The sequence below is a fragment of the Notamacropus eugenii genome, chromosome 4, assembly GCF_028372415.1.
Source record: "Notamacropus eugenii isolate mMacEug1 chromosome 4, mMacEug1.pri_v2, whole genome shotgun sequence".
Taxonomy (NCBI): domain Eukaryota; kingdom Metazoa; phylum Chordata; class Mammalia; order Diprotodontia; family Macropodidae; genus Notamacropus; species Notamacropus eugenii.
In genome coordinates, this window is record NC_092875.1 from 139772635 (window position 1) to 139800590 (window position 27956).

Below are 27956 nucleotides of genomic sequence, written 5' to 3' on the forward strand. Positions count from 1 at the left end.
AACATATACAGGGGGATTCAGAAGTCTTAATGAATTTTTATACAACAGAAAGATAGACAAATATTATTGGTATCTTAAGCCAGGAAGGTCAGAACCTGGAAAGTGGGTTATTTATACCAAACTTATTCATACAATGTTTACCCACAAACTCTATCAAATTTCCTTTTCTTGAGAGCTCTCTCTATAACTAAAACATAATAATATAACATATTCGTATAACATCTATAATGATGTACTGTCTTCTCTTCTTATCTGTTTGTTTTTTTCAAGTAACATTTAATTATATTTCTCTATATCCTCTTTCCTATGTAGATATCAGACATATATAGCTCAAGGGAAAAAACCTAATCATTTCCATAAAGGGGGAAAAATAGACACTCTGCTTAGAGTATCTTTCCATGTTTTTAAAATAATGATATTAGTAGGAGATCTAGTAGCTTGGGAGAAGAATAATATATTAAAACAGAAATTTCATTTTTAAAAGTAACTTGTTTTTTTAAAAAAGCATCATGAGCAAATGTATGATTACAAAGGAAAATAAGCATATTACATATGATTCAACCATAATAAGAATATACTTTTAAGAACATATTTACCATGACTGAATATAATTCTGAGTTGTCAGTGTGAATGCAGCTAATCTATTAGTTCTATAGATACTGCTTATCTATATACGTCGTTGTCTTTTTCATTTCTCTACTTGCAATTTGTTTTTGATAAAAAAAGTATAATTTCTAGTATTTACTTTGTGCATATATTCATTTATTTATTCCTAAAAGACATGCTATATTCCCTATCCCTTGCCAATATGAAGTCAGTTTTGAATGTTGAATTTTTTTTAAAAGGTGATCTCTGGTAGCAAAGTATTTTTTCTTCGAATAAGAAAGCAAACGAACTACTTTAATGACCTAGTTTGGATTCTTTTGTTTACCAGCGAGATATGGTGCTATGGTTCTACTCAGATTCATTTGTGTTAGTGATACTGAACTAATATTTATTTCCTTTTATCACCTTTAGATTTGTTTTTTAACAGAACTTTCAAGGATTTTTAAGGAAGCATCTGCACAGACACTGGATCCTTGATTGAAGAAACAATCTGGTCTATGATAAAATCCTGTAAGAAGAATTTGATTTATTTGTGCAACATGTATATCCAAACAGAACATACTTACCTGCTCCCTTGAATAAAGGGAAATGAGAACTGCATAAAGGTGCTTTTAGTCTCTTTACTTTTACTGTCTTCGTACTGAAATTTTAAGCCAATGTGATTTGCCAGAAATCCTTTATAGGCAAGACAAAACTACATCAAAAACAGGAAAGAAATTAAAAGTTATTATAAAAATCTCAAATCACATTACTTATCCTGATTTTATAATGTTTTCTGAAGTATTGGCTATTTGGCACAATAGAAGTTTTACTTCCTAAATTCACTTGAGAGTTATGTTGAAATGCGGGGTAATTTTTATTGAATTATTCAAAAATACTTTAAAAATCACTAAACATTTTAGTGATTTAGTTTGATGTAGGAGCATATTTTAGGAGAATAATTTGCATGTAAATCTGCTCCAGTTTGCACAGATGGATATAATCACTAGAAGGTTTGAGATATGATATAATACTATCACATGATGTGATGATATATTATTTTCTACATTTGGAAATTCTTCAAAAAAGTTCAATACCCATTTCCACACTGGGAACATCAGGGTGCAATATTACATCCTTAAAGAAGAAAAGGGCAGTGTTCTTATAAAAGTTGATCTTAAAGTTCTCCTTTTATGATATTTATTAAAATTTTTTATCTGCGACTGTGATTTCCTTTCATTCTTGTTAGTTGGTAATCTGTGTCCTATTATATTTGTATCTTTCTCAGCACCCAGTAATATGCATTATTGTAGACTAGCTACCAATGTTTATTGTTATGAATGAATGAATAAAAACATGAGTCCTTCATGCTAGGCATATGTTTCTCTCTTTTTAATTAACAGTGTGGGACAAAAGATTTTACAAAGACTTTCTTTATTCCATAATGCCTAATGTCTGATGCTCTTTTCAGATAACTAATGGCTTACTGAGAACAATATACTTTTTTGAATTCTTCTTTAGTCTTGTTTTATCCCCTTCTTTGATAGCTAGCATGACTGGGAATTATAAACATACAACATTAAGTGCAGTAACTACCCAAATGATATGAAGTCAGAGAAAATTTTTCCTATTACCAACTTATCAGAATCTTCAACTTTATTATGTGATGCTGCTCTCATACAATTATGGGATTTTCTCAAAACTTACCTGATTATAAGGAAATAATGAGATAGTTCCGTAAGGCATTCCATTTGGCTTAACATCTGCTGAATCAAAGAGAACAGCTGGATTTTTCAGGGAATAACGACCACAGTAAGCTACAGTTTCCAATGTCATCTGACCTCTACTAATATCTTTCTGTGGAAACAATGGAATTATAATTTAAACAAAAATATAAAAGTGCCTGACACCTAGACATGAAAGTCTATGTGTCTCAAGGTCCAGTTCAAATGCCATCTATTCTCTGAGACATCAATTATACCAAACTACATTGATCTCTTCCCTACTCTAAAATCTTAAAACCATTATTGTTTATGTCATTCATGTGGTACTTTGTACTGTGAATTAACTACTGAAATGTAAATGAATGTTCTGTGTACCTAGAACTCTCTTCCTACTTACTTTTATCTTTGGGTTTCCCTGGTTTCCTTCAGTCATCAGCAAAAGTCCAAACTTTTACAAGGAGCCTTTCCTGGTTCCCCTTAATGCTAGTACCCTCCTTCTCAGAGCACCCTTGGTTTATCTTATAAATATCTTTTCTGCACATAGTTCTTTCCATATTGTCTCTCCAGTTTTATTGTGAGCTTCTTGAGAGCAGGAATTGTTTTTTGTTTCTTTGGAAATAGGAGGCTCTTAATAAATGCTAATGAACTTGATTTGACATAGAGAATTTATATAAACATTTGGAGTGTGTGCATTATTTTATTCCCAATCAGACTATAGGGTTCCTGATGATGGATATTCTGTCACATGTTGTTTTTACCTCCACATAGTAACTAGTACAGTCATGAGAACATAGCAAGGGCTCAATAGCATTGTATAGCACCTATCCTGAAAAAGATGGACACTGAAAGACTTCCTTTTAAACATTTAACTCTTCTCTTCTGAGTAAAGACATTCCTATAAAGGAATCATGTGGGGTACATTTTCAAGGTTTCAATAAGTGTGTGTTGGAGGACCATGGTTGAGACTGGCTCCATGTCATCTTGGAGAGAAGTCTCAAGTAGCACATCCTTGGGTCTGTGTTCTTTAGAATTTGTATTAATAACATGGATGAAGGTATAGATGGCATAAATGACAGATTTTCAGATAACCCAAATCTAGGAATGATGGGAAATACATGGTATGACAGTCAGGAGCCAAAAAGATCTTAACAGGCTAGACTAAGCCAAACCAAACAAGAAAAAATTTAACAGAGATAAATGTACAACCTTGTAATTTTGTTTTTAAAATATCAATTTCATAAACTTACTAAAATCTGGACAGTAGTTCATAAGGAAAGGATCTCATGGAACACTAGAAAGAGGGTTGGATTTAGAGTTATTGGAATTGGATTCAAATCCTACCTCCGCTTTTTAGAAGATGTATGACTTTGGACAAATCATTTAATCTCTCTAGGTATCATCTTTGTGCTCTGTAAAATGAGGGGGTTGGACTCAATGATATTAGATTTTAGTAAAGTGCAAACACAATATGACACAGTGTGACATGGAAGCCAAAAAGGTTAATGCTAGGAGGTATAGTGGATAGAACACCTGGCCTGGAATCAGGAATCTTCATTTTTCTGAATTCAAATTTGGCCTCAGTCACTTATTAGTTAGGTCACCCTGGACAGGTCACTTAACCCTGCTGACCTCAGTTTCCTCATCTGCAAAAGGAACTGGAGAAGGAAACGACAAACCATTCCAGTATCTCTGCCAAGAAAACCCCAAATGTCGTCAATAAAGAGTCAGTCATGACTGAAATGACTGAACAACAAATAACTCAATTTTTGCAATACCAAAAGAAGCAGAGCAATTGGAACATGGGAATTGATTGCTTTAACTGTAGTTTGCCCCGAACCGGCCATTTCCAAAGTATTATTTTCATTTTTGGTTGCCATATTTTAGGAAGGATATTAATACGTTGAAAAGTACCCAGAAGAATACAGTCAGAATCAAGAAGTGCTTTAAGGCTATAATAAATGAAGATTACTTGAAGGAATTGAGGATGTTTAGCCTGGACAAGAAAAGATTTAGGGAGCTCATAATTGCTATCTTCAAGTATTTGTATGGCTGTTATGTGGGAAAAGACTCCAACTTGTTCTGTTTGGCTCCAAAGGGTAGAACTAAAGAGAAACTGGGGTCAGGAAGACATAATTTTAATCCTGTCTCTGACAGATAAGAGCTATGTGACCCTGGGCCAGTTAGCTTCTATTTCTTCACTTGCAAAGTGGGTATAATAATAGCACCAACTTCACAGGAATGTTGCAAAGACCAAATGACAAAACATATGTACAGTACTTTGCAAATCTTAAAGTATTATGTCATTCTGAGCTATCAGTCAATAGCTGATGTGGAAGTAGAATTAATCTATAACTAATAAATGTAGACAGTTCATATTTTCTTCCAGATATTCTGTGCTACTATCCCTTTATCCTAAAACTGTATATTGTCTTGTAGTTCTTCATAGTAAACCTTTAAATAAGAGTTTTGTGTGCTGTCCTGAAGGAGTATCAAAAGTGGTGGCACACAAGGAAGAGGACTGATTCTGGAGTCAGAGGGCCTCCATTCACATCCTACCTTGGAGCGTGCTACCACCTCTATGACCTTGGACAAATCACAATTTCCTGGGCCTCAATTTTCTGATTTATAAAACAAGATAGTTGGATTAGCTAGTCTCTTGGGTCTCTTCCAGCTTGGTAACTATGATGACTATTAAGGCTTTAATTATAAAGTTAAGAAAAACTTTGTGGTCTTCCTCCTGCCATGGACCTATGGTTTGCAGACTGATTAGCATGGAGAAATAGTGGAATCTTGAAACCTGGAAGAGATAGCAATAATCTGAAGCCTGAATTTGCCAGTAATAAATAAAAAAAATAAAATGTGTGTTACAATGGGGTTACAAAATTAAAAAGTAGGGTTACAATCTTTACTCCACGGTATTACAGTTGCACATTGGTCTTCTTATCTTCCCTACCATCATAAAAATGAGGATCATCATTTTCAAGCTTACCTCATTATATACCTCATTATACCACATTATAATATAAAAAAAGAAAATGGATCTTTAGAAGCCTATGAAGACAGGTGAAACAATTTCTTGCTGAAAAATAACAGCCATTTTTGTCCATTCTAAGTGTTTTCCTACTGATCAAAAATTTATAACAGTTCTATCATGAACAATGAGTTCCAAGGCCAAAATATATTTGAATGAATCCAAGAATTCTGAACTCACAAACCAAAATTTTTCCCAATCCAGAAATGATTGCTAAGACAAATACAAAGAAATGAAAAGAAAACAAACTGCTAAAAATTAAATCACTAAATTCCATGAATGAATTCTATATCATTTGTTTGTCTCAGAATTCCCTACCATGCTGAAGTCAGTTTCATAATCTTTGAAGTACTTCACAGCAAAACCTTCCTTAAGGTGGGCAATTTCTTTTGGACATTTAGCACTAACCATTTCTTCCAATGCTGCTTGAACCTAAAACAACATAAATACAAACTAGTGATTATAAAGACTGCTGTAAGACGTGTAGTGATTTCATATATTAATGCTCTGTTATTAGTTACATTTTCAAGTTATTTTTCAGGTGTTTGTTTCATATTTATTAACTGCTAAATATCATAATCAGTTTCTATTAAGGTCCTATTTTAGTCTTCATTGTGGTGCAGAGTTGTTTAAAGATCAGAAGTCCTGGAATGTAGACTTATACTATTTGTCTATTTATCCGGGGACCAGTCTAACTAAGTACTTATACCAAGGTTCATAGAGAGGCTTACATCCAGAAGATTGACCATTGGTTTTGAGTTTCTTTATGGCCAGAGTAATCTGTGGAATTAACAAAAATATAAGATGACCTTTAGTTTTTCGTTTCTACAATGGTAGAGGCAGGGAAGAATAAAATAGAGAAGAATGTGCTAAGAATCATTTAGGTTTTCTGTGTACAAATATTCATTTAACTGTTGGTACTCTTAATATCAGTGTCCAATAGCCTACATCTTGACATACCACCAGGGGAATTGAATCGCATTCATACTGACATTCTTCTTTTAAAGAAAACAGAAAACATAAAGAAATTTTAGCAAATGGTAGTCAGGTAGCCAGTGAGCATTTATTAATCACTTACATGGTACTAAATGCTGAAGATATGAATAATGTAAAAAAATAGTCCCTATTCTCATGCAATTTACATTCTTCTGGGGAGGTAACATGTCAATAACTAGGCATACACAAGAAACGCAGAGTAGATAACAAGTAATCTCAAAGGGAAGGGCTGGGATTGGCTTTCTGTGAAAGGTGGAATCCAATTTTCCCCAGAGGCAAATGAATAAGTTGAGAAACATGGTTTTAGCATGCGTTCAAAGGCAATGCAAGGTGCCATTCATGAGACACATCTTGCCTAGAAATTCTCAGTCATGAGCAAAAGTAAACTAACTACCATGAAGATAAGTACAGCTTGTGTGTCAATATATTCATAGCAGCGAGTGAAGCAGAGAAATTCCATGAATTCAACATGCTTCCCAGACTAAGTTAAAACATACAATATGTTTAGTAACTTCAGTGTAAAGTCACAATATGGTTAAAAAAAAGATATTGGAAAATAAGTTTAGGTAGCAAGAAATCTAACATATCAATACTTTTTATCAAGTATTTTTTTCAGTGACACTAGATGGGTCCACAATTTATCAAACACCAAATGTCAAATCCTTCAATATATAATAAAGCTTCAGTTAGTTGTTACACAAACTCCTGGAACTCTACAGTCTTTAGCATTATTTAAAAGTAGTAAGTATTTTTGGAGAGCAGAAGTTTTATACTCAAAAGTTTGTTCAAAGAAAATAAAAATGCTTAAGAAGTCAATTAGAAAGACTATGAAATGTCCATTAAAACCATCAAGATTCAATCTGAAATGACAGACATTCTTGTCCACAAAATCTGTCTATGTGTAATACTGGTAATTTACTAAGTCTGCTGGGACTTTTAAAACTGAAAACTTTAGTTTTTTAAGGTATAAAAATATGCAAAAATTAGTTTTATAATATGCCAAAAAGAAAAAACCAACAGATGAGGGTTGATTGTAAATTCAGTCATTAGATAAATACTGACTTTTTCTCATTTTCAACTGAAAAAAAAAAAAAACCCTGGCTTACTGGAGGTACTGCAGAAAGAGGGTAAATCAAACTTTCATAGGGAAATATCTTCATTATGGTAGAAGATCACAGCCAAATAATATTTTTGATGTGTTGTATTTTCATCATAGGCATAAAAAGCAGTTCCCCTCAGTAAATCAGAAATTATGCTTCCATCTACCATTCCCTACTCAAACTGATTTGAGGTGTCACTGCAGAAATTAAAAGAGTTTGATTCACGTTTTCTCTCTGAGAAAAGGCAGAAACATTCTGAAAATAAATTTATGTGCTAAAGCCTCAATCAATCTAAACCCCATAAAATCCTTCAAATGACTGGGACAAAATAATCTTCAATCCCCTTTTAGGAGAAATAGAGAACACAATAAACTCATAGCGAGGATTTATTAAAAATAACTTCTGGAATATAATCAGAAGTCACTATGTATTCAAAAAAGTCTCTTGACACTTTATATTTACACTGTTAGTACTATAAAACAATAAATCATGTAAAGCTTTCTGAAGCATTGTAGAATCATCAATATCATTAAAAAATTAAATTCCACTCATATAGGAAGTCTTTGACTTAGGAATATTGAAAGTAAGAATTTCCTTAACTTATAAATAGTTAGCCCAAAGGGACCTCACCTTCCTCCCCAGCTGTTACTGTTGTCTTTCTCTTAGACCTTTTAGATGTTTACTTTAGCCCAGCTATATTGTGGGTTAAATGGGCTTGATTGGACATTGTGAATCAATGAGAAAATGCATTCCACATTATTGATCACTGTCTTACAAATGAGATTTTAAAATATTTTCAGCAAATAAATTAAAACTAAAAAAGGTTTTCTGTTAAGTAACTTTAAGATGAAAATCAAATTAACCAGAATGATGTCAAAATGGATTATGAATGAGGAACAATTTTGTTTACCAAATAGCAGTTCAAAAACAGAAGAAGTTGCTTCAGTTTTCTAGTCTTCAGTTTTCTCACTTGCAAAATCAAGGAGTTAGACAAGAAGACTTCTAACAGTCAGTTATAGCTATAATTCCCATGATCTTAATGGAACTAAAGTATCAAATTACAAGTCATGGTCAGTTTGTACTGGCATAATATTTTACATCTCAAGTTTCCACAACAAACCTCATTTTCTGATGACCAAGGTGTGAGAGGCTTAGAAGAAATGCCATCCCAAGTCAACGTGAAAGTATCCAAACTGGGTATTCCTTTGGTTTGTTCAACAATATCGACTGTAATGTTACTCCCTTCAAGTACCTCATAAGTGATCAGATCAAAATCACCTGTAAGAAAGTGTTGAATACTTTAAAAGAATTATTTTATTTGTTGGATATTTTCCTAACACACAAAAAGATATGAAAAAAGCACCCTGTAAATGCCAAAGCACTATGTAAACGGAAGGATTTGTTATTGCTATTGACAATGTTATTATCAGATATGACAGAAGAAAAATAATGATTAGGATTATATTTTAAGAAAAATATAATGCAAAGAATGTAATATAAAAGATGAAGATGAAAGAGTTCATAAATCAGTCATCCACCTTGCTTGGCAAAATCAGATTATAATTTGCCTACAAGTTAGAATGCTCATACTACTTTACACACTTTTGGAATTCATCTCATATTTATTGGTTTAGGTTGGGTTATGAATTCCTTGAAAAATCATTAAAAACTGCTTGCAGGAAAAAAAAAACAGCCAATACCCCCCTCCCAAATAATTGATTACTTCTGCAGTTCTTTCTACTGAAAAGGGAGACAAAATGTTTTTATCTACCAGGGTGTGGATCAGATTCTTTTACTCCATGTTTCTATAGCTATTACAAGGGCTCAACATGACATAAATTCAGTCCTTTGTACAACTAGAACTTAGAGCAAGGCCAAAACAGCCCCCATACTCACCTCTGGCTGATTTAAAGGTTACAGTATAAACATAGCTCTGGCTGCCTTCTTTTCTCACCACATGAACCACATCGGGTTGTATAGACAACAGAGCATTTAAAGAGGACTCCATGGCAATGTCTGAAGCATCGGCAGGTAGCAAAACTATGGAAACAGGCATGAAAGAGCATTTAAAGTCGACTCCCACAGCTACTGCAGCTCACAGATCTTCATCTGTTCTCAAGCATGAGTAGTCGGTACCATACAATTTACCATCTCCTCAAAGTGAGGTCTGTATTTGTTTTGTGTATGTTGTTTTGGTCTCTTTAATAAAGCTGTTAGAGCCTTGTGGGAACTTATTGTTTTCCTTTTCCTAATTTTTTTTTTTTGCTAATTTCTATTTTTGTTTTATGTTAATTTCTAAATATATCCCTCTTCTCTCTTCTACCTACATATTCCCTTATCTTAAAAAAAGGAAAAATATTAAAATGAAGAAAAAATATAGTTCAACAAAACAAAACAACATTCCTGCAGAGTATGCAACATTCCAGACCTGTAGTTCCCCACCCTTGCAAACAAAGGAAGGAAGTAAATGATCTGATCTATTTTCTGAGGCCAAGCTTAGTGTTTATCATTTCATAGATACCAGTTTTCTTTTATAGTTCTTTCCAGTTGCATTGTAATAATAGTCATTGTGAGCTAAAGCATTTCTAGAGAACATGTGCCCTTCTATCTATATCAGACATTTTCCTTCTGGCTAATATTGTTGCTGCTGCACCTTCCAATTTGTACCTAGGACCATTAAAAACTGTGACAAGTTAAGCTACTCAATTGCACTGCCTGGGACCAAGCATCCTCATCTTCACCTTGGCCATTTTCTGCCCTGCTAACTCCTATCACACACATACACACAAATACATACACACACACATACACACTTTTCCTCCCCTTGCTGTGAAAACTGTAATCAGATCACAACTACCTCCATGAAAACTATGATTAGATCACAACATGCCTCCAGAAAGGGCATGCCAATGAATTACCCAATTGTTTTCCTCATTGTCTTTGTGACTTTCCAAAATAAAATGCCCCTCTTTAGCCATCACTTCCATATAAGGGTTATCACTTCCATTAGAATATAAACTCCTTGTTTATATTACACAAGAACTTTTGTATATTCTCTAGTGCTTAACATAGTACTTAGAACACAACAAACAATAAATACTTTTCATTCATTCATTTATTCTTTATATTGTCTTACTAGTTCTGTTTTCTTAGCCTTCCATCAGTTTATATGTCTTCCTATGGTTCTCATAATGACTCATAATTATTACATCTCCCTTACATTAATATTTATTCATTTTCTAATTGATGAGCATTTGCTATTTTCCATTTCTTTGTTAATACAAAAGATGCTATTGTGAATATTTTGATGTATATTACACCTTTCTATCCTTAACCTCTTTGAAATAAATACCTGGCAATGGAATCTCTTAGTCAAAGGATATGGAAATTTTAATTACATTTTTTTAGTATAATATCAAACTGCTTTCCAAAATGATTAGACCAATTCATAGTTCTACCAAAGCCCCTCTAGTTTTTGTGATCTTTGCTAGCTTACTGAGTACTGGCTAAAACCTCAGAACAGATTATAATTACTAGTAACTTGGAATAATCTTTCATAGCATTGCTAATAAATTTGTTATTCATCATTTAACTGCTTGTTCTTTGGACACTTATTTATTGGGGAATTTCTCTTGATTTTATGCATTTATGTTAGTTCCCTATTTATTGTGGATTTCAGAAACTTATCAGAAATAGATGATGAAATGATTTGTCACCATTCAATACTTATCTTTTTTATACCAGTTGCATTGATTTTGTTAGTGTAAGAGCTTTTCATTTTCATAGAATTTGAGAGTTTGAAATGACCTTAGAAGCCATCTAGTCCAACCTATTCCATTAAAATATACCCAGCAAGTGGTTCTCCAATCTTTGCTTCAAGATCAAGCAGGAGAAGCCTACCACCACTTGAAATACTCTTCCATTTTGGGACAGCTTTAACTAATATCATATTTTTCTTGACATCAAACCTAAATTTGCCTCTTTACAACTTCTACTCATTGCTCCTGGTTCTGTTTTCTGATGGGCAAACAGAACAAATATGATCCCTTCTCTATATGACAGACCTATAAATACTTGAAGAGAGCTTTCATAGCTCTTTTGAATCTTTGCTCTTCAAACTAAATCTGCCTGATTCCTTCAACTGATCTTGTATGACATGGATTTAAGGCTCTTAACCCTTCTGGTTGGCCTCTGGATACTCACCAGCATCTCAATGTCCTTTTAAAGCAATGGAGCCCAGAACTAAACACAAGACTCTAGATTAGTTCTGATGAGGGCAAGCTATAATAGTACTTTTAATAAAGATGACTAGTATTTATATAGTGCTTCAAGATTTGCATATACTCTCTCTAGTTCTCTTCTCATATTTTTTATGGCATGACCTTTAAAAATCAGGTCATATATCCCTTTTTAACTAATTGTGGTATTTAGCATAACATGTTGCTGTACACCTAATTTTTCCCAAATGTTTTTTCACTTCTTTCAGTGGTTCTTGTCAAACAGGGAATTCTTCCCTGAAGCAATTTATCTTATTAGATGTATTGATAACTAAGTTATTAAGTTATCTACTGCTTTTCAATGTTCATAGCACCTAGCTTACTATTAAACACATAACAGGCACTCAAGCAATACTTATACATACAAATTTATTTAAATGAATAGTTTAAGATACTTACATTTTAATGTGAAGTTTCTATAAATATAGAGCTGACATTTATTATTTTCTGGCTCTAAATATTCCTATAGGTTCACTAACTATATTGTCTAATAATAAATATAAGAACAGAAATGGAAATAGAATATCTAACCATCCTGAAATAATAATAATTAATAGTAATAATTATGATACAAACAATGTGCTTCCTATGTGCCAAGTACTGTGCCAAACACTTTATAAATATTATCTCATCTAATCTTCACAACAATTCTACAAGGTAGGTGCTATTGTTATCCCTATTTTACAGATGAAGAAACTGAGGCAAACATGTTAAGATATTTGCCCAGGGCCACCCAGCTAGTAAGTGTCTGAGGCCAGATTTGGAAGTGGGTCTTCCCAACTCCAGGCTCAGCATTCTATACACTGTATGACCTGTTTGTCATTTATACCTCTGCAAATCATAAATCGATAAGATTCATTCTTGTGTTATCAGGACAGAGAAAGATCTTAACACAAGGATCCCACACAAGGAACATTTTGAAGAACTAAGAATATTTACTCTGGAGAAGTTTAATTTTTTGAAGAAGTAGGTGGTGTAGTGAATAAGAGTACTGAGCCTGGAATCAGGAAGACCTGAGTTCAAATCCTGTCTCAGACACTTACTAGATGGGTAAGCCACTTAACCTCTGCCTACCTCAGGTTCCTCAACTGTCAAATGGGGATAATAATAACATCTACCTTGCATGGTGAAGATCTTGTGAAGACCAAAAAAGATAATATTTATAAGGTGCTTAGAACAACAGTAGAAACGTTTAATAAATGCTTATCTCTTTCCTTCCTTTTTTTTGGCTGAGGGTAGAAAGTGTTGCCTGACAGTTGTCTTCATTGTATCAGTCTTAAACTATTTAAAAGATTTATGTGGAGGAGGGATTCAATTCATCCCTCTAGGTCCCAGAAGAAAGAAGTAGGAGAAAGGGACAAAAGTTTAAGGGATGAAGATTTTAGTATAATATAAGGAAAATTTTCCCTAAGTATTGCAGTTTTGGACATCAGAGCTATCCAAAAGTGGAATGGGATTCCTTTTGAGGCAGACGGTGAACCTTCCTTGGGGATCATGAGCAAAGGTTGTTCATCAACTTGATGGGGATGTTGCAGACTGGCTTCTGGTATAGGCACATATTGAAGCAGGTGATTTGCATCAATGGAGCAAGTAATCACACCAATGAAATTACAGATCCATGAATGAACAAATTATGAAAAAGCATTTATTAAGTCTTTACCATATGCCAAACAGTGTGCTAAATGCTATGGATACAAAAATAAATAGAAGACAGTCCCTGCTCTCAAGAAGCTCATGCTAATTGTTGGAGACAACATAAGAAAGTTCAGCTGCAGGGCTTATGAAAAAGACCAGAGGTCCTAAGGGTGCAACTTTAGGGGCCATTGATAAGGACCAGAAGTTCTTAGGCTGCATTGGCCTATATCTTCCATAGATGTGGGAAAGGATAAGAGTAAAGATAGGATTCTGTATTCCTTCTGACAGGGATGGGGATGAGGGTTCAACATCAGAACAAGAGGGAAGAGGGGAAGGCATCATTGGCAGGAAGATTGGAAGATGGAGCCTTAGCCAGGCATCAGTTCAGGCTGAGACCCTCAAGGCATCTCCTACCCCATCATGGGATCTGGGGTGATCTGCTGTTGGGAAGGAGGAGCAAAGAAATTTATATAATAATTTCTTCCTTCTGACCAAATGTGTGTTCGCACAGACACATACATACATACATACATACATATACTTGCATATAATAACACTAACCTGGGAAAAAGATAGTGTTGATGAAATGGTTATCCGTGTGAAGTGTAATTGAAACCATTTTCTGGGCCTTCTGAAAGTCACGGTGTTCTTAGCTTAACTTTTACTGCTTTGTTTATTAGTACATCATTGGACTTGTGTTCTTTGGGTAATATGTAGTCACTCACTCTTTCAAACACATCCATGTATGAATCCAAACACACTATTTTTTAGTTAAAATAACTCACCTGTTTTTTCCTGGTTGTAGATTAAGCTATACTGGTAAAATGAACATGTATTAGATTTCATACATGGACTGGATACTGTGATCTTCTGAATTTCATTATTTGGGTTAGTTGTTTTCCAGTTTTCCAAAGTTATAACCTATTATTAAAAAAAACTCTCAAAATATTGACAAGTCCACTTTTAAGAATATAAAAAATGAGGTTTACAATTCTATATTCTACTTTACGGCAAATGCAAAAATACTACTTTAAATTTTTTTAAGACTTGTACATTTTGTTTTCAAGTTATTGATCTTTAATTTCAAAGTATGTATAGGCAGATTACGAGTATGTGTGTATAATTATATATAAATGTATGTATATATAATATAAAGATATGTATTATGTAAATAGATAATAGGATTTGGACCTATGATTTCATTGATGTTAGGAGCTCGTGAATGATGAAACTGAATGTTATCAGGGTAGCTTGGTACCTCCTCTGTCACTTATAGTCTTACAGAGTTGCCAATAATTCTGAATATTAAGTGTCTTGGGCAGAGACACAGCCTAGAATGTGTCTTTAAATATATTTCTATAATTCTATACTATTACTTTCCCCAGAAGTAGCTTCTTTTCCATAGAAATTATATAAAATTTTAGAAACCTCCAAAAATAACAAACCTGTATTTCTTGCACAGTTATAGACTGGGTTTGAATAAGTTGCTCTTCATTTACAGAATCTCTTGTTTGTTGTTCAGAATAGAAACTTCCATATTGGTACAACCCAACATCAACAAAAGCACTTTGTCTATATTCTTGCAGTAATATTTCAATGTAATATCTGAAAAAAGTAATGATTGTGAAGTCAAAAGGAACATTCATCTGTTCTAATCAACATTAAATAAGTAAAATTTTGTCTGTACTGTAAGTGGTGATTTCCACTATTCTGTTTTCATTCTAAAGTGTTAATCTACTAAATAAGTCACAAGGTTTTGCTGACATCAAAATAAATCAGGTAAAGTTTCTGTAATCAGTACCATAAATGTTCATACTACTGACTGACATCCCATCTTGTTGTTAAAACCATGTTATTATAGGACAATACATAAATTCAATGTTACTACATATGAGAAAACATAGACTTTTAAGTACTTCAATATTCAGAGGTTTTTAAAATAAGATATGATTAGAATAGGAAATGATTCCAAAGACTTCAAATATTTGGCAATGATTATGATGCTGAGGGTAATGGTGACAAGGATAATGGTAATTGATTCAACTGATAAGCGTTAACGAATGTACTTATCTATACTCAACAATATGAAAATCTAAAGCAGAGTTTTTTAAACTCCTGGGGACCCTGAGATCCTTTTAGAGGGTTCAAGAGGACAAAACTATTTTTCACAATAATACTAAGATGTTTTAATTTATAATGCAGTAAATATCAAAGGTCATAATTAGCACTAACATAAGCTTTTTGAAGGGGGATCTTTAATAACTTTTAAGAGTATAAAATGGTCTTGAGGCCAAAATATTTGAGAACCACTGATCTGAAGGACAGGGGTAAGTCAGCTTCCTAATCTCCCTCACCAATTCCTCAGGAAAAGCTTAGAATTCAAAGCTGCCAACTATAGATTACTTGCTTAGTTAATTGAATGCTACTGATTCTCTGATAAGTAAATCTCATTAACATGTTTCTGACTCAGATATGAGAGGTTCCAAATCTACCATTTCTGAAAGTTCCTTGAGATAAGAAACCAAACACCTCACTTATACACACTTAATTTTAGAATGTTAGTATTTTAGTCTTATTTATAGGTTCTTGACATAAAAATCCAGACATAATCTCTATACATTTGCAATGTTAAAAATACATTTAAGCAATTTTAATAAAGGAATGGAACTTACTCTTTGCCTTTTTGAAGCTGAAAAACATCTGATCTTTGTGTCAAGCTGGAAAAATAACTATTGGCATATGAAGAATGATATGCAATCTTTACCTAAACCCCAAAAGAAGAAATTTATAAGTGCATATTTTCTGCATAAACATTTAAAACCCAAGGATAACAATTTCTTCTAAATTCTAGATATCTTTCTGATAAAGGGACAGATTAGGAACAAACATATTTCTTACTCCTAAGCTCTTTCCTCCATAACAAAAATTACATTTTACAAATATCTTTTGAGCTCTTGCCTCCTTCCCACAACTTCAACCCAATAACTTCTAGTTTATGGTATTACTTCAAAATTTTTTGCTGAGATCATATAAAAATATTTATATAGAAAGAAGGTTTAGATACCAATGACTATAATGAAAATAAAAAATCAAAATTCTTGGTTCTAGAAAAGAATATTTGAAATCCATAAGAATTTCAGTAAAAATAGCAATGCTTCTGTTCCTTAAAGAAAGAATATTTATTTTTATCACAGATCTTTGACCCCAGTTGGGAAAAATTACTCATGTACCTTTACAACTCAAAGGCACAAGTGTCATGAACAATTATGATTAGAAATTAGAAAACTAATTATAGCTACCACAATAATATGAATATTGCCCTGTTACTAATTCTACCACCAATGTTTGAATAATTAATGGCAATAGGCTAGATGCATTTTAAAAAACTATTTTAAAAGATTAAAGTATTCTAGTTATGGATACTTATTTAGAGAACAGATGTCTCATGGGCCAGAAGAAGTTCAGGAATGATCAATTCTGGTTCTGGGGAAACAGGATCTTCAAGTCAACTTTAGAGCTATTATCACGACTACATTAATAGTTAACATTTACATACAGCTTACTATGTGTCAGCTACTATGTTAAGGGCTGTACAGTTTTGTTTGTTCCTCAAAGCAATTCTGGAAAGTAGGAGCTATTATTTTCTTTACTTTACAAATGAGGAACCTGAGGCAAATAAAGGTTGTGATTTGCCAAGGGTCACACGGTGAATGACTGAGGCCAAATTTGAATTTATCATTCTGACTCCAGGCCCAGAACTCTATCCACTAAGCCACCTAGTTTTCCCTATTCACAAGAGAGACCCCAAACTCAAGATACTTTTCTCATAAACCTTATAATGTACTAATCTCTCTATAACATTTTAATACTTCAATATTTGTGATTTCATTGGTATGAGTACTTCCTTTACTAGGCAAACCCTTAAACGATATAGGTAGCAAAATTAATTCCTGATCAATCTACTTCATGAATTGCTATGGCCAAAACAAAAATGTTAAGTAGCCAGCCTTCTGGATATGAGCCTCTTTAAACTAGGTAGTGTGGTCTTTGAATGATTAATACAAAACAAATTAATAATTTGTCATTTCTAACATAGTATAACCTTAAAGAATTCACATTAAGCTGGTATAGTCTTACAGAATGCATGGTCAACTCCGTACTACAATGAGGGTATTAAAAAAAAATGTAACCCAAAGATATAACGCTTGTGTTCTAGGCACTGTGCAGGGTACTGAAAATATAAAGACACAAATGAGAGTACCCACCCTCATGGAGCTTACATTCCACTGAGAGGACACAGTATGCACACAGGCAAAAGCATAGTGCAAAGCAAGAGAGAGAGAGACTAAGAGAGGTAAGAGAGATCAAGGAAGGCTTCTCAAAGGAGGGGATACTAGGACTGAGTCTAGAAGGAAGATGAGGATTCTGATAATCAGATATGAGGAGGTAATACTTTCTTGTCTTGGGAACAACTTATGTAAGTACCCAATGAAGCAGGAGGTAAGAAGAATTTCAAGGTTATTACATTATTATTTCAAGGATTCCTGATTTTAATCATATAGGTACATCCTTCCCATGCCTAATAATTAATAATAATAACTAAGCACATAGCACTTCGAAATTTGCAAAGTTTTTAACAAATATATTATTTTATCTTCATAATAATTTTGAGAAGTTTATTATCCCAATTTTATAGATGAGGAAACTGAGGCAGACAGACATTAAGTGACTTGTCTAGGGTCACACAGATAGTGAGGCAGAATTTAAACTCAGGTCTTCCTGATTCCAGGTCCAGCTCTTTTTCAACCATGCCAGTTTCATGGGTTGAGGTGTTCTAAAATTTCATCATCTCATAACCACCCTTACGTTGGTCCTTGTATGACAGACCCAATCTAAATTCATCACAGAAATCTCTCCAGGTTTTTAGGATTTGCCAGAGCTTGAAATCTCCTTCCATAGCCTTCAGGAACCTATGGTCATCTCCATACCAAGACAAAAATTCAGAGTAGAACATTAGTGGAGAATGAAGCCTAATATGTTGCTTTTGGAATAGCAAATGGAAGACACATGTTATGGCTTTCCTACCTTGTCTGTTGGATTTCCAGTTGGGCTGAAATAAACAGCATAACGGTCATCACCTTTGATGTAGAACCGGTAGCCATCAGAATTTGGGGCTACTAGAAATCCACTGAATCGGGCAACAAACATGTCTTGCTCCATAGGCCAAACATAGGAAGCTGTATCTACCCATGTGGACCCCATGTAACCTTGTGTGCTTTCGTTATACTCTAATATTTCTTCAAGATGAGTAGGCCGGCTATTATTCCACACTTCAAGCTTTAGGCCTCTGCCACCTATATAGAATAAAATAAAACCAGTCTACATTGGGGGTATCATGTATACTGGGATTCATTCAGTCTTGCAGAGGTCACAGATGCTTAGTCCACATTTAAGCAGTGCTTGTGAATATGTATGCATATACATGAATATAGTGTATATACACACATATAGTGGGTAGCATATATATATATATTTATATGTACATATATTTGGTAGCACATATATAGTGAGTAGCACAGAAAGCTAAAATAACTCCATTTTGCCTGTATTTCCTCTATTTTGCCTCTGATCTAGTTTGTATTACAACTCCCATCCTGTCTGCTACCTTATTTACTGCTGAAATGGCAAGAACAGTTCTGTCTGTTAGGGTGGGGTTACAAAAGATAGCTAGCCTGAAAAAGAGCCTTTTCTGTTACGAGCCCCCAGCAACAGGCCTGGCCAATCACGGGATACCACACTCTCTATTCCTTCCCTACTGGCCCCCAGCAATAGAATCTGTCCAATTCTAAGGTACCACATGTACAGTTCACCTCCTGACTACACTGAAACCTATATTGGCTGTGTTCTTTTGTTCCTTTGGGGAGTCTCTGTTCATGTGGGTGGGGTTCTCTTGCTGGTGAACTCAGGTTTGGTTCTTGTTCTGGTTTGTGATAGCACCAACAATTTACTCATAGTAATATACATGATATAACAGTGAACTATGTCATAGAAATGTTCTACTCTCTATATATGAATATATAGGGTATACCAAAAGTCTTAGGACAATTTTAAGCTTTAACAGCTTAAAATCACTTTAAGACTTTTGGAACACCTTGTCTGTTTATATCTACATGCATGTATACATAGTATGAATATGTGTATTGCAGATACATATAGTGTATGTGTATGTATATGGTATATGTGTATGTATACATATACACATATAAATACTCACAAATAGGAGTTTCCAAAAGCTAATGAGCACCAACCAATATGAACATTTGTGGAATTAGCTGGAGTGTGTGTCATATTTTGTCCTGAAAATATAGCAGCTTTATTTAATAAACTCCTGACATAATTAAAATTAGCCTGTATCTTGAATTTCCTATTCACATTACATATTAAACTGCAAAGAAGCTTATTCTCTCCTCTTAAGTACTTTGCCTGTAACTATGCTTGGCTGCCACTGGGCAAAATGCTGCTGCCTTGGCTATGGCCTTGAATCTCAAACAGCCAGTTTTTAAATAATGGCATGATTAATTGAGAAAGAAATGGAAGTATTTCCTCATTAGATTATTCTTCTAAAAATTATATTTTGTAAAAAGCACTACATTTACAAATATGCTTTTGTAGCATCATATGTATTTATACATATACCTGCATACATATACACACAAATGCATATGTATGTGTATGTGTATATATGTATATGTGTGCATGTGTGTGTGTATAGAGAGACACACACATACACAGACACAGAGAGAGAGAGAGAGAGAGAGAGAGAGAGAAGTAGGGAGCACAGAGAATAGAGTGCTGGACCTGATGTCAGACCTGAGTTCAGATCTAGCCTCAAATACTCACTAACTGTAAGTAAGTCATTTAACCTGTTTGCCTTAATTTCCTCATCTGTAAAATGAGGATACTAATAACACCTCCTACACAGAATCATTGTGAGAATCAAATGAGATAATAATTGTAAAGTCTTTAGCACAATGCCAGGCACATAGTAAGTACTAAATAAATGCCAACTTCCTTTCCTTCATATACACACATATGTGTGTATATATGTATACACACATATGTGTGTATATGAATACACACGTGTGTATTTGGTACCTTTGTCACTGATGCTTAACTATTTTGATTTCTATTTTAACCCTAATTTTATCTACAGAACTAATAAAAATCTTCTTTTCTAAAGCCCTCAGTTCTTTTAACTGAAGTTTAAAATACACACACAAGTAATTTGCCTTAATGAAATTGTTGCTGTTCAATTGTGTATGACTCTTTGTGACCCCATAGACCATACTGTTCATAGGGCTTTCTTGAGAAAGATACTAGAGTGGTTTGCCACTTCCTTCTCCAGTGGATTAAGGCAAACAGAGGTTAAATGATTTGCCCATGGTCACACAGCTAGCAAGTATCTGAGGCCAGATTTGAAATTAGGTGTTCCTGTCACTAGGCGCAGTACTCTATCCATGGAGACATCTAGCTGCCTGGTAATTTACCCCTCTCCCAAACAGAGAGAGGCTATTCCTCCAAAATAACTTTCTACTTCCTTAGAATTTACATATGATGGTCCTCTTCAGTTGAAGTTGTTTCTTCTGATTTGGCCACCTCGCTTGATTTCTGAGATAGAAAACCTCCTTTTAAAGTTATACTATCAGAGATTGAGTAGGGAAAGGGACCTCAGTGTCCATCTAATCCAACTCTTTCATTTTGCTGAGTAGTCAACTGAATTAAGTGAGTTTTGTTCAACACACACATAAAATAAACCACGCGGCAGGCAGTGTAAGCCCTAATATCTTGATTTGACAGAAGAAGAGAGTAAGGTCCAGAATTGTCAAGACACCACAAACACCTTATTGTCTTCTCTATTTTTACCACAGACAGTTATATAGATAATGGGACTTTTGAAGGAGTACTCCTTTTGTGTTCTTTTAAGAACTTTTGGGTTAATACTAACCATGAATACAATACTCTCTTCTTTTATTTAGCTACATTATTCCAAAAAGCAGTGCAGAAAATCCTAATGAAGAATTATGGGAAATTTTGCAGTATTTTACCACTAATTGAAGAAATCGTCCAACTTAGCTTTTGTTGAAAGAATGTGCTCCTCTCCGTCAATATAGAAACAGCTACTCTTTCTTAGGACCACTTACCTGGATACACTGTTCTAAGGACACTAGGTTTGGGTGGTGTCCTACAATATATGTTATTTTCTGTGAGTCTCAGGACTTCGCAGCTCTGACCTGTATTAATTCAAAGAGCAGAAAATGCAAAGTTACTATGAGCTTCTAGACTGTAACCTCCACTTGTTTATTTAGAAGCATAGTTTCACTGAAAGATCAAGTACAATTCCTAAAGTTGCATAATTCAGAGGCAAAGCCAAGAATAAATAGAGAAACTCTTCATCCAAATGATCTGAGATAAGGAAGGAGTGGATTTCTGGCATGGTGGACAACATATTCTTTTTATTCTTTATAATTAAATTATCAGAGTATTTAAATCATCCTCTAAATAAAGCTAGGGTTCTTCCTTATCTGATCTGCAAGCATTTTGTACTTGTCTTATAAGCATATATTTCAATTTGTATCATATTTGTATTACATGTCTTGACTCCCTTTTCAAGATTCTGAAGTCCTTGAAGGCTTATGACCAAAGTACCTAGCACAGTTTATTATAAAAATGAGGCATTTATGCTTATTTCATATTGAACAAATTAATTAATTTATTTATGCCCTCCAACAAATCATCCATATTTTTCTCTCTTCTAAATATATTAAAATTAGTCTGAAACTGAAACATTCACATGTTCTAAGAAACAACATACAATATAATTATTTCTAATGAGAACTATGTTTTACAAAGAATTTTGTTCCTGAAAGGAAATAAATGAAAGAAATTTTATTAAATTTTAAAAAATGAAAGAATAATTGAAAGAAAATAAATGTAAGGCCTCAGATTTTGCTTTTTAGGAAGAAGCTAATGAATAAGAAAACAACATGAGATGGGAAAAAAGGGTAGCTGAGAAGTCAGAGACCTAGGGTTCAGTCCCTTCCTCTTACACTTCCTAACAATGCAACACTGAGGAAGCCGTTGAAATGCTCTGAGCCTCAGTGCCTTCACCTATAAAATGATGAAGTTTGTGGATTAAGTGCTTTTTAAGATCACTCTCCCACTGAACCTGATCCTAAGCATGTTTCACTAGGGGAAAACTAAGGCACAAATTCTTCAAAGAGATCTTTGGTGAAAAGGATGAATTTTGCCTGTTATTCCCTGGGAGAAAAAAAAAACCATATATACAGATATGATTTTAAGAATAAATTTTCCTTCCTGGAAAGAATTTAGAATAAAAATTAGATTTTTCCCAGATGCAAAATAAAACAACTAGGCAAAAATAGATATGATCTTAAAAGAAAGCAAATTCTACGGTACTTTGATATAAGTTTAACCATGCTAGTGGTAAAAGGCTCTGGTATAATTTTTGAAAGACAATTCATTACTTTCTAAATGAGATAGTTCCCTCACAATAATGTTTAGAATGAGATTGTTCTCATGTTTTTCCCCTTCCCTTTGCTGCCTCCCCTTAGAACAGTAGATCTTTTAAAAATGGGCAATATAATAGCATGTAACAGGATAGACGTAGGGACTTTTCATTGTTAACAAAGTTGGAACCTCTTGGTTCAAAACTGGCCTGTCTTTTAAAAGGGGTTGGTGCCCTGAAAGTGGACCACAAGATCCAGAATAGAACTCATTATAGAACATGCAATATAGTCTCCAACCTTTAGGTAAAACTTAGTGTTGGCCTACAACGTCTTAAAGAAGGATTTTATGATTATTTCAGGGTGTCACTTGGTGTATTAGAAGCCTTTTTTGTCTTCTGATAGCATGAGAATACTAGTGGAATATTCAAATTGTCCTTCATCCTTGCCATGTGATAAGCCTATTCTGTTTTTCAATCAATTTTTACTCCTATTCTTATTTACATTTCCTCACTGATTGTATGGTACAGCCTGCTTACACTCAACATGCACTACTTCATTGCTTTCTATGTGATATTCGTTTTCAGTTTTTCAGAGGCTGATGTGTTCCATGCCTGATAGCTGTAGAAAAATTACCATTCTTTTGTTCAGATTTTCTTGGTTTCATACATTAAACATTAGGCTAACTAGACCATTCTCATCCACCCACTACATGATATTTGGAATGCATTTATAAGTGATTTTGGGGGAGAAATACCATTTTCTCTATTACATTTTCAAAACGAAAACCATACTTCTCTGTGATGCCCATGAAATTTTGTTCAGCAACAGTACTGGAAAACCCTGAAAATACCTCCAATTATAACACGGACTGGGGAGTCAGTCTGGTCAAAGAAATGTCCAGTTATGGTCAATAATGTGCCACCTTCAATGCTTCCTTGTGATGGTGAAATTTTAGTGACCTCTGGAGGAAAATAAAAAAGTTGGTTGAATGAGGTTAGACTAAGGAATACATTCTTTTAGTAACCTTAAGGATTCCTAAGAACCACTTTGCCCCTATGGGCTCTAAAAAGAGTCCCCCTTAGAATGTAAGATCTTGCTAGGTGTGGTGGCACAATGTGTAATCCCAGTTACCAAAGAGACTTAGGCTGGTGGATCTCTTGAACTCAGGAGTTGTGAACTGGTAAATTAAGCCCATAATGTGTTTAGGCATCTATATCAACATTAATATATCAATATGGTGATCTCACAGGAGTGTGGGGAGGGGAAGGGGTAAGGAGGAGATAAGATTGCCTAAGGAAGGGCAAAACAGCCCAGATTGGAAATAAAGCAGGCCCAAACTCTTGAAACAATCAGTAGTGGAATAAGACCCATGAGTAGGTCCCTCCACTACAAGCCTGGGCAAAAAAGAAAGGAGAAGGAAGCGGAGAAGGAGGAGGGAGAAGAGTGCTTGTCACATATTAGGTACTTAATACCTACTTGTCCACTGATTGATAGGAGTTAAGCTAGGAATTCTCTTTTCCTGCTTACAGTTAGAGAATGAATTTGAGCTTTCTGATGTGGGTGGGAATAATTAAGCAACACAGAACACAGATATCTTTTTCCACTTTTCCCATCTTTTCCCACCAACAATAACTTCTTGCAAGCAGGTTTCATGTTACTTCATACAATAAAGTTTTGGTCGTTTTCTTTGATTTTGTTTTCATAAATGCCACTGATTTTTATTTTCCATGATCCTGTCACAGTACTATGTGTAATTACATATTAACTTAGAAGGAAAAAGCCACATACCTGCATATGTCTGAAACATTGCAATTTTATTAAGAGAGGAGATAAAATATGCTGATAACTGTGGAAAGCTCCTGTAAAAGAATATACAGCTTCCTGTAAAATTTAACTTCATTTGAGGGAAATGTAGACTTTTACTTGAACGGGGGAGACATAATGATTGTGTTAATTTTGGGGTTGATTTCAATACTTAGAAAAATACTAGGACAAGTGATAACCTTTTTTTTCAGTACCTGGAGAAACACAGGTTAGCTAGCAATCAGCATGATTTTCAGACAAATAGAATTTCCTTCTACTGATGATATACCAGGCCTGCACAACCTGTGTCTTGAGGGCTGTGGCACATTGAGGGATTTCAGGAGAAAACCTCTACCTTTTTCACAAGCCCCTCCTCCCCCAGCCCACCCAAATCTTTTGGCGTGCCTGTAGGCCACAGGTTGTGCAGACCTGAAGCAAATGATGGTGAGGTGGCTTTTGCCTACTTTGGCTTTGGCTCCTTCCTAATTGAGTCTTTTAACTGTTTCATAAACTATTCCAATCCATTTCTTTTCTCTTCAAGCTTCCCATACCTCCTTTCCCCTATTCTTAGAACCTTGTCTCATACTTAACTGAGAAAATTCAGGCCATTTGTCATTCCCCTTCTCTACATCTTAAAACTTGACATCATCCCTCCAGTCTGAAGATGAGGTGGCTGGATTTCATTCCCTCCCATCTTTCCCAGCGGATTTCCCTAACAATCATTCCTCTCTCAAATGTTCTTGTTGTTGGGTCGTTCTTTAGTTGTGTCCAACTCTTCCTGGCCCCCATGTGAGGTTTTCTTGGCAAAGCTATTGGAGTGGTTTTGTCATTTCCTTCTCCAGCTCATTTTAGAGATGAGGAAACTGAGGCCAACAGGGTTAAGTAATTTGGCCAGGGTCACATAGCCAGTGTTTAAAGCCAGATTTTACCTGATGATGACCAGTCTTTTATTTTCATAAAATTATTTTGTTTTCAGTTTTCTACAATCACTTCCATATATTATAGATTTTTTCCTCTTCCTCCCCCTCCTCAGTATGGTGTGCAATCTTATATAGGTTCTACACATATATTCTTATTAAATACATTTTCACCTTAGTTATGTTGCATAGAAGAATTAAAATGAATGGGGAACATGAGTCTTGACACCAGGGCAGTCCTGGTCTGAACATAATATACTAGGTGATATTTGACAAGGGCAGACTACTTGAAACTATTACTTCCCTTTACTGGAAACTGATATTCCAGTGCAGTGGATAGAGTGCCAGCCCTGGAGTCAAGAAGACTCATTTTCCTAAGTTCAAATCCATCCTCAGACACTTTCTATCTGTATGACCCTGGGTAAGTTACTAACCCTGTTGGCCTCAGTTTCCTCATCTGTAAAATAAATTGGTGAAGGAAAAGGCAAACCACTTCAGTATCTTTCCCAAGAAAACCTTAAATAGGGTTACAAAGAGTTGCACATGACTGAAAAATGACTGAGCATATATTTGCTATACTCTGTGGGCTTCCAGATCACCTTCTTTCCTTACAAATTGGATCAGTACTTGGTTTACAGACTTTTTCTTTATCTCAACTCCTGCTCCTTTTGATACTTTGGTCTCTCAGTTCCTTAAACAATAATTCACATGACCTCTGTTTCTAGTTTACTTTAATCATGCAGAGGAATGGTTAAAACACTTTAGACACATACCCCTACTCAGTGGCACCAAGTGCTGGAATTCCTAGCTATCATAGTAAGTGAACATGGGAATTGTAGCCCGCTATGTGTTCATATGCTCTGAGATCACCAGCTCCATGATGCTTAATCTTTCTATGTCTGAAAAGCACACTGAGTTTAGCAAATAGAAATATTTCCAAGAGTTTATAATGATTTTGAATTCTTGAACTTCTTAGAGTAGCATGCAACTAGAAACTAGCCTTAATTTTTAAAAATCAAAATGACTATAGTTAGCTACCTCTTGGCATTATATGAGTGACAATTTAGAGGAATGGCTAATTGTTTTCTGTAAAATTCCATGGTCCTAAAGCACATTTAGAATTTCTGTCCATTTAAAACAGCTAAAACTCTAATTGAATGATAATTGACTATGAGGATAGTGCTTTGTTCTTAAAATTATTGTATGCATTAATCATAGTGTTGCCTAATAAAGGGATGTATATAGAACCAGATTACAAATTAAATGAAAAGAATCACTAAATGTTACATTGTTCCCATTTTCTAGATGAGCCAAAACTTTTTTCTAGCAAAGTCTAGATACTCAGACAATTTATAAGATTAAATGCTATGCCCATATTTTATATTAAATGGTGTCATTAAAGCCTCTAAAGTTTCTTTGGAGTGGTACATGTTGTAAATCAGGATATAAATATAAATCATTGCTAAGTTTGCATTCCACAGAAAACATCCATTATGAAAACTGTATTAGAATGAAATGACTCACCTCCCATAATCACTGTCTAAGATGAAGCTGACATTGTGATGACCTATCAATTAAAAATGGAATACTTAATCAAATTCTCCATCACTGTTTCATCTTTGCTGATAGAAAAAATATAATAGGGAAGAGAAGTAAAACTGAAAACAAAATTGTTTTATAAAAGGACAAAATAAAGCTGGAGAAACATGTACATAAATTGAAATTATGTGAAATAAAAAGATAGAATCAGAATGAGAAATAAGGGAAGAATTAAAAACCATTTCTAAAAAGGCTATCAGAAAAAATCTAAACAGTACAGAAATTACAATGGAATAGGAAAAGAATGAAGAAAATATGGAAGCCTAATTATAACAACAAAAGATGTAGCAAAAAGATTATATGCAGATAGAATTAAAAGGATGCCAAAGAAAGAAAGAAGGGGTGGTAGAGACGTGAGAAGAATATATACAGTTGGAAGAAAATGAAGAGACAGATTGAGGTGATGCAAATACTTGGAGGCATTTAAGGAAAAGATGACAAAAAATAACTTAAAACTTACCAATATAACTTCCAGTCATTTTACAAATCATGGTGCCCATGTCACTATTTTCGTGGTCTAGTTTTAGACCATACCTAATAAAATTCATATGTAAATAAATATTAACTCAAGCAGTATCTCCTAAAGTTAATCATTAATTTCAAAGCATATAAAGGTTCATCACAGGTCAAATTATGTTAAACAATTTTTATGTAAAATCAAACTATTCCCCAGTCCCAGTTGAATGTCTATACATTCAAGTGGTATTTAATATAATTAAATCCTTAAAGCATAACGAATTAACATGAATATCCCAAAAGTTA

The 27956-nt window shown here is 34.3% G+C and overlaps 1 protein-coding gene across 4 annotated transcripts in view; it reads right to left on the reverse strand.

Moving 5' to 3' along the window:
• PKHD1L1 (PKHD1 like 1) overlaps positions 1 to 27956 on the reverse strand; it is a 193900-nt gene that overhangs the window by 137482 nt on the left and 28462 nt on the right. For all 4 annotated transcript variants that reach the window (XM_072603266.1, XM_072603267.1, XM_072603265.1 and 1 more), the window contains 14 exons: positions 27655 to 27728; positions 27120 to 27162; positions 24664 to 24734; positions 23726 to 23836; positions 21550 to 21639; positions 18434 to 18702; positions 16021 to 16112; positions 14794 to 14953; positions 14134 to 14269; positions 9333 to 9476; positions 8557 to 8714; positions 5659 to 5772; positions 2293 to 2442; positions 1173 to 1300 (listed from right to left, as the gene is read on the reverse strand). In XM_072603266.1, the coding sequence (XP_072459367.1) occupies positions 1173 to 1300; positions 2293 to 2442; positions 5659 to 5772; positions 8557 to 8714; positions 9333 to 9476; positions 14134 to 14269; positions 14794 to 14953; positions 16021 to 16112; positions 18434 to 18702; positions 21550 to 21639; positions 23726 to 23836; positions 24664 to 24734; positions 27120 to 27162; positions 27655 to 27728 (1740 nt within the window). The remainder of the gene's footprint in view (positions 1 to 1172; positions 1301 to 2292; positions 2443 to 5658; positions 5773 to 8556; positions 8715 to 9332; positions 9477 to 14133; positions 14270 to 14793; positions 14954 to 16020; positions 16113 to 18433; positions 18703 to 21549; positions 21640 to 23725; positions 23837 to 24663; positions 24735 to 27119; positions 27163 to 27654; positions 27729 to 27956) is intronic.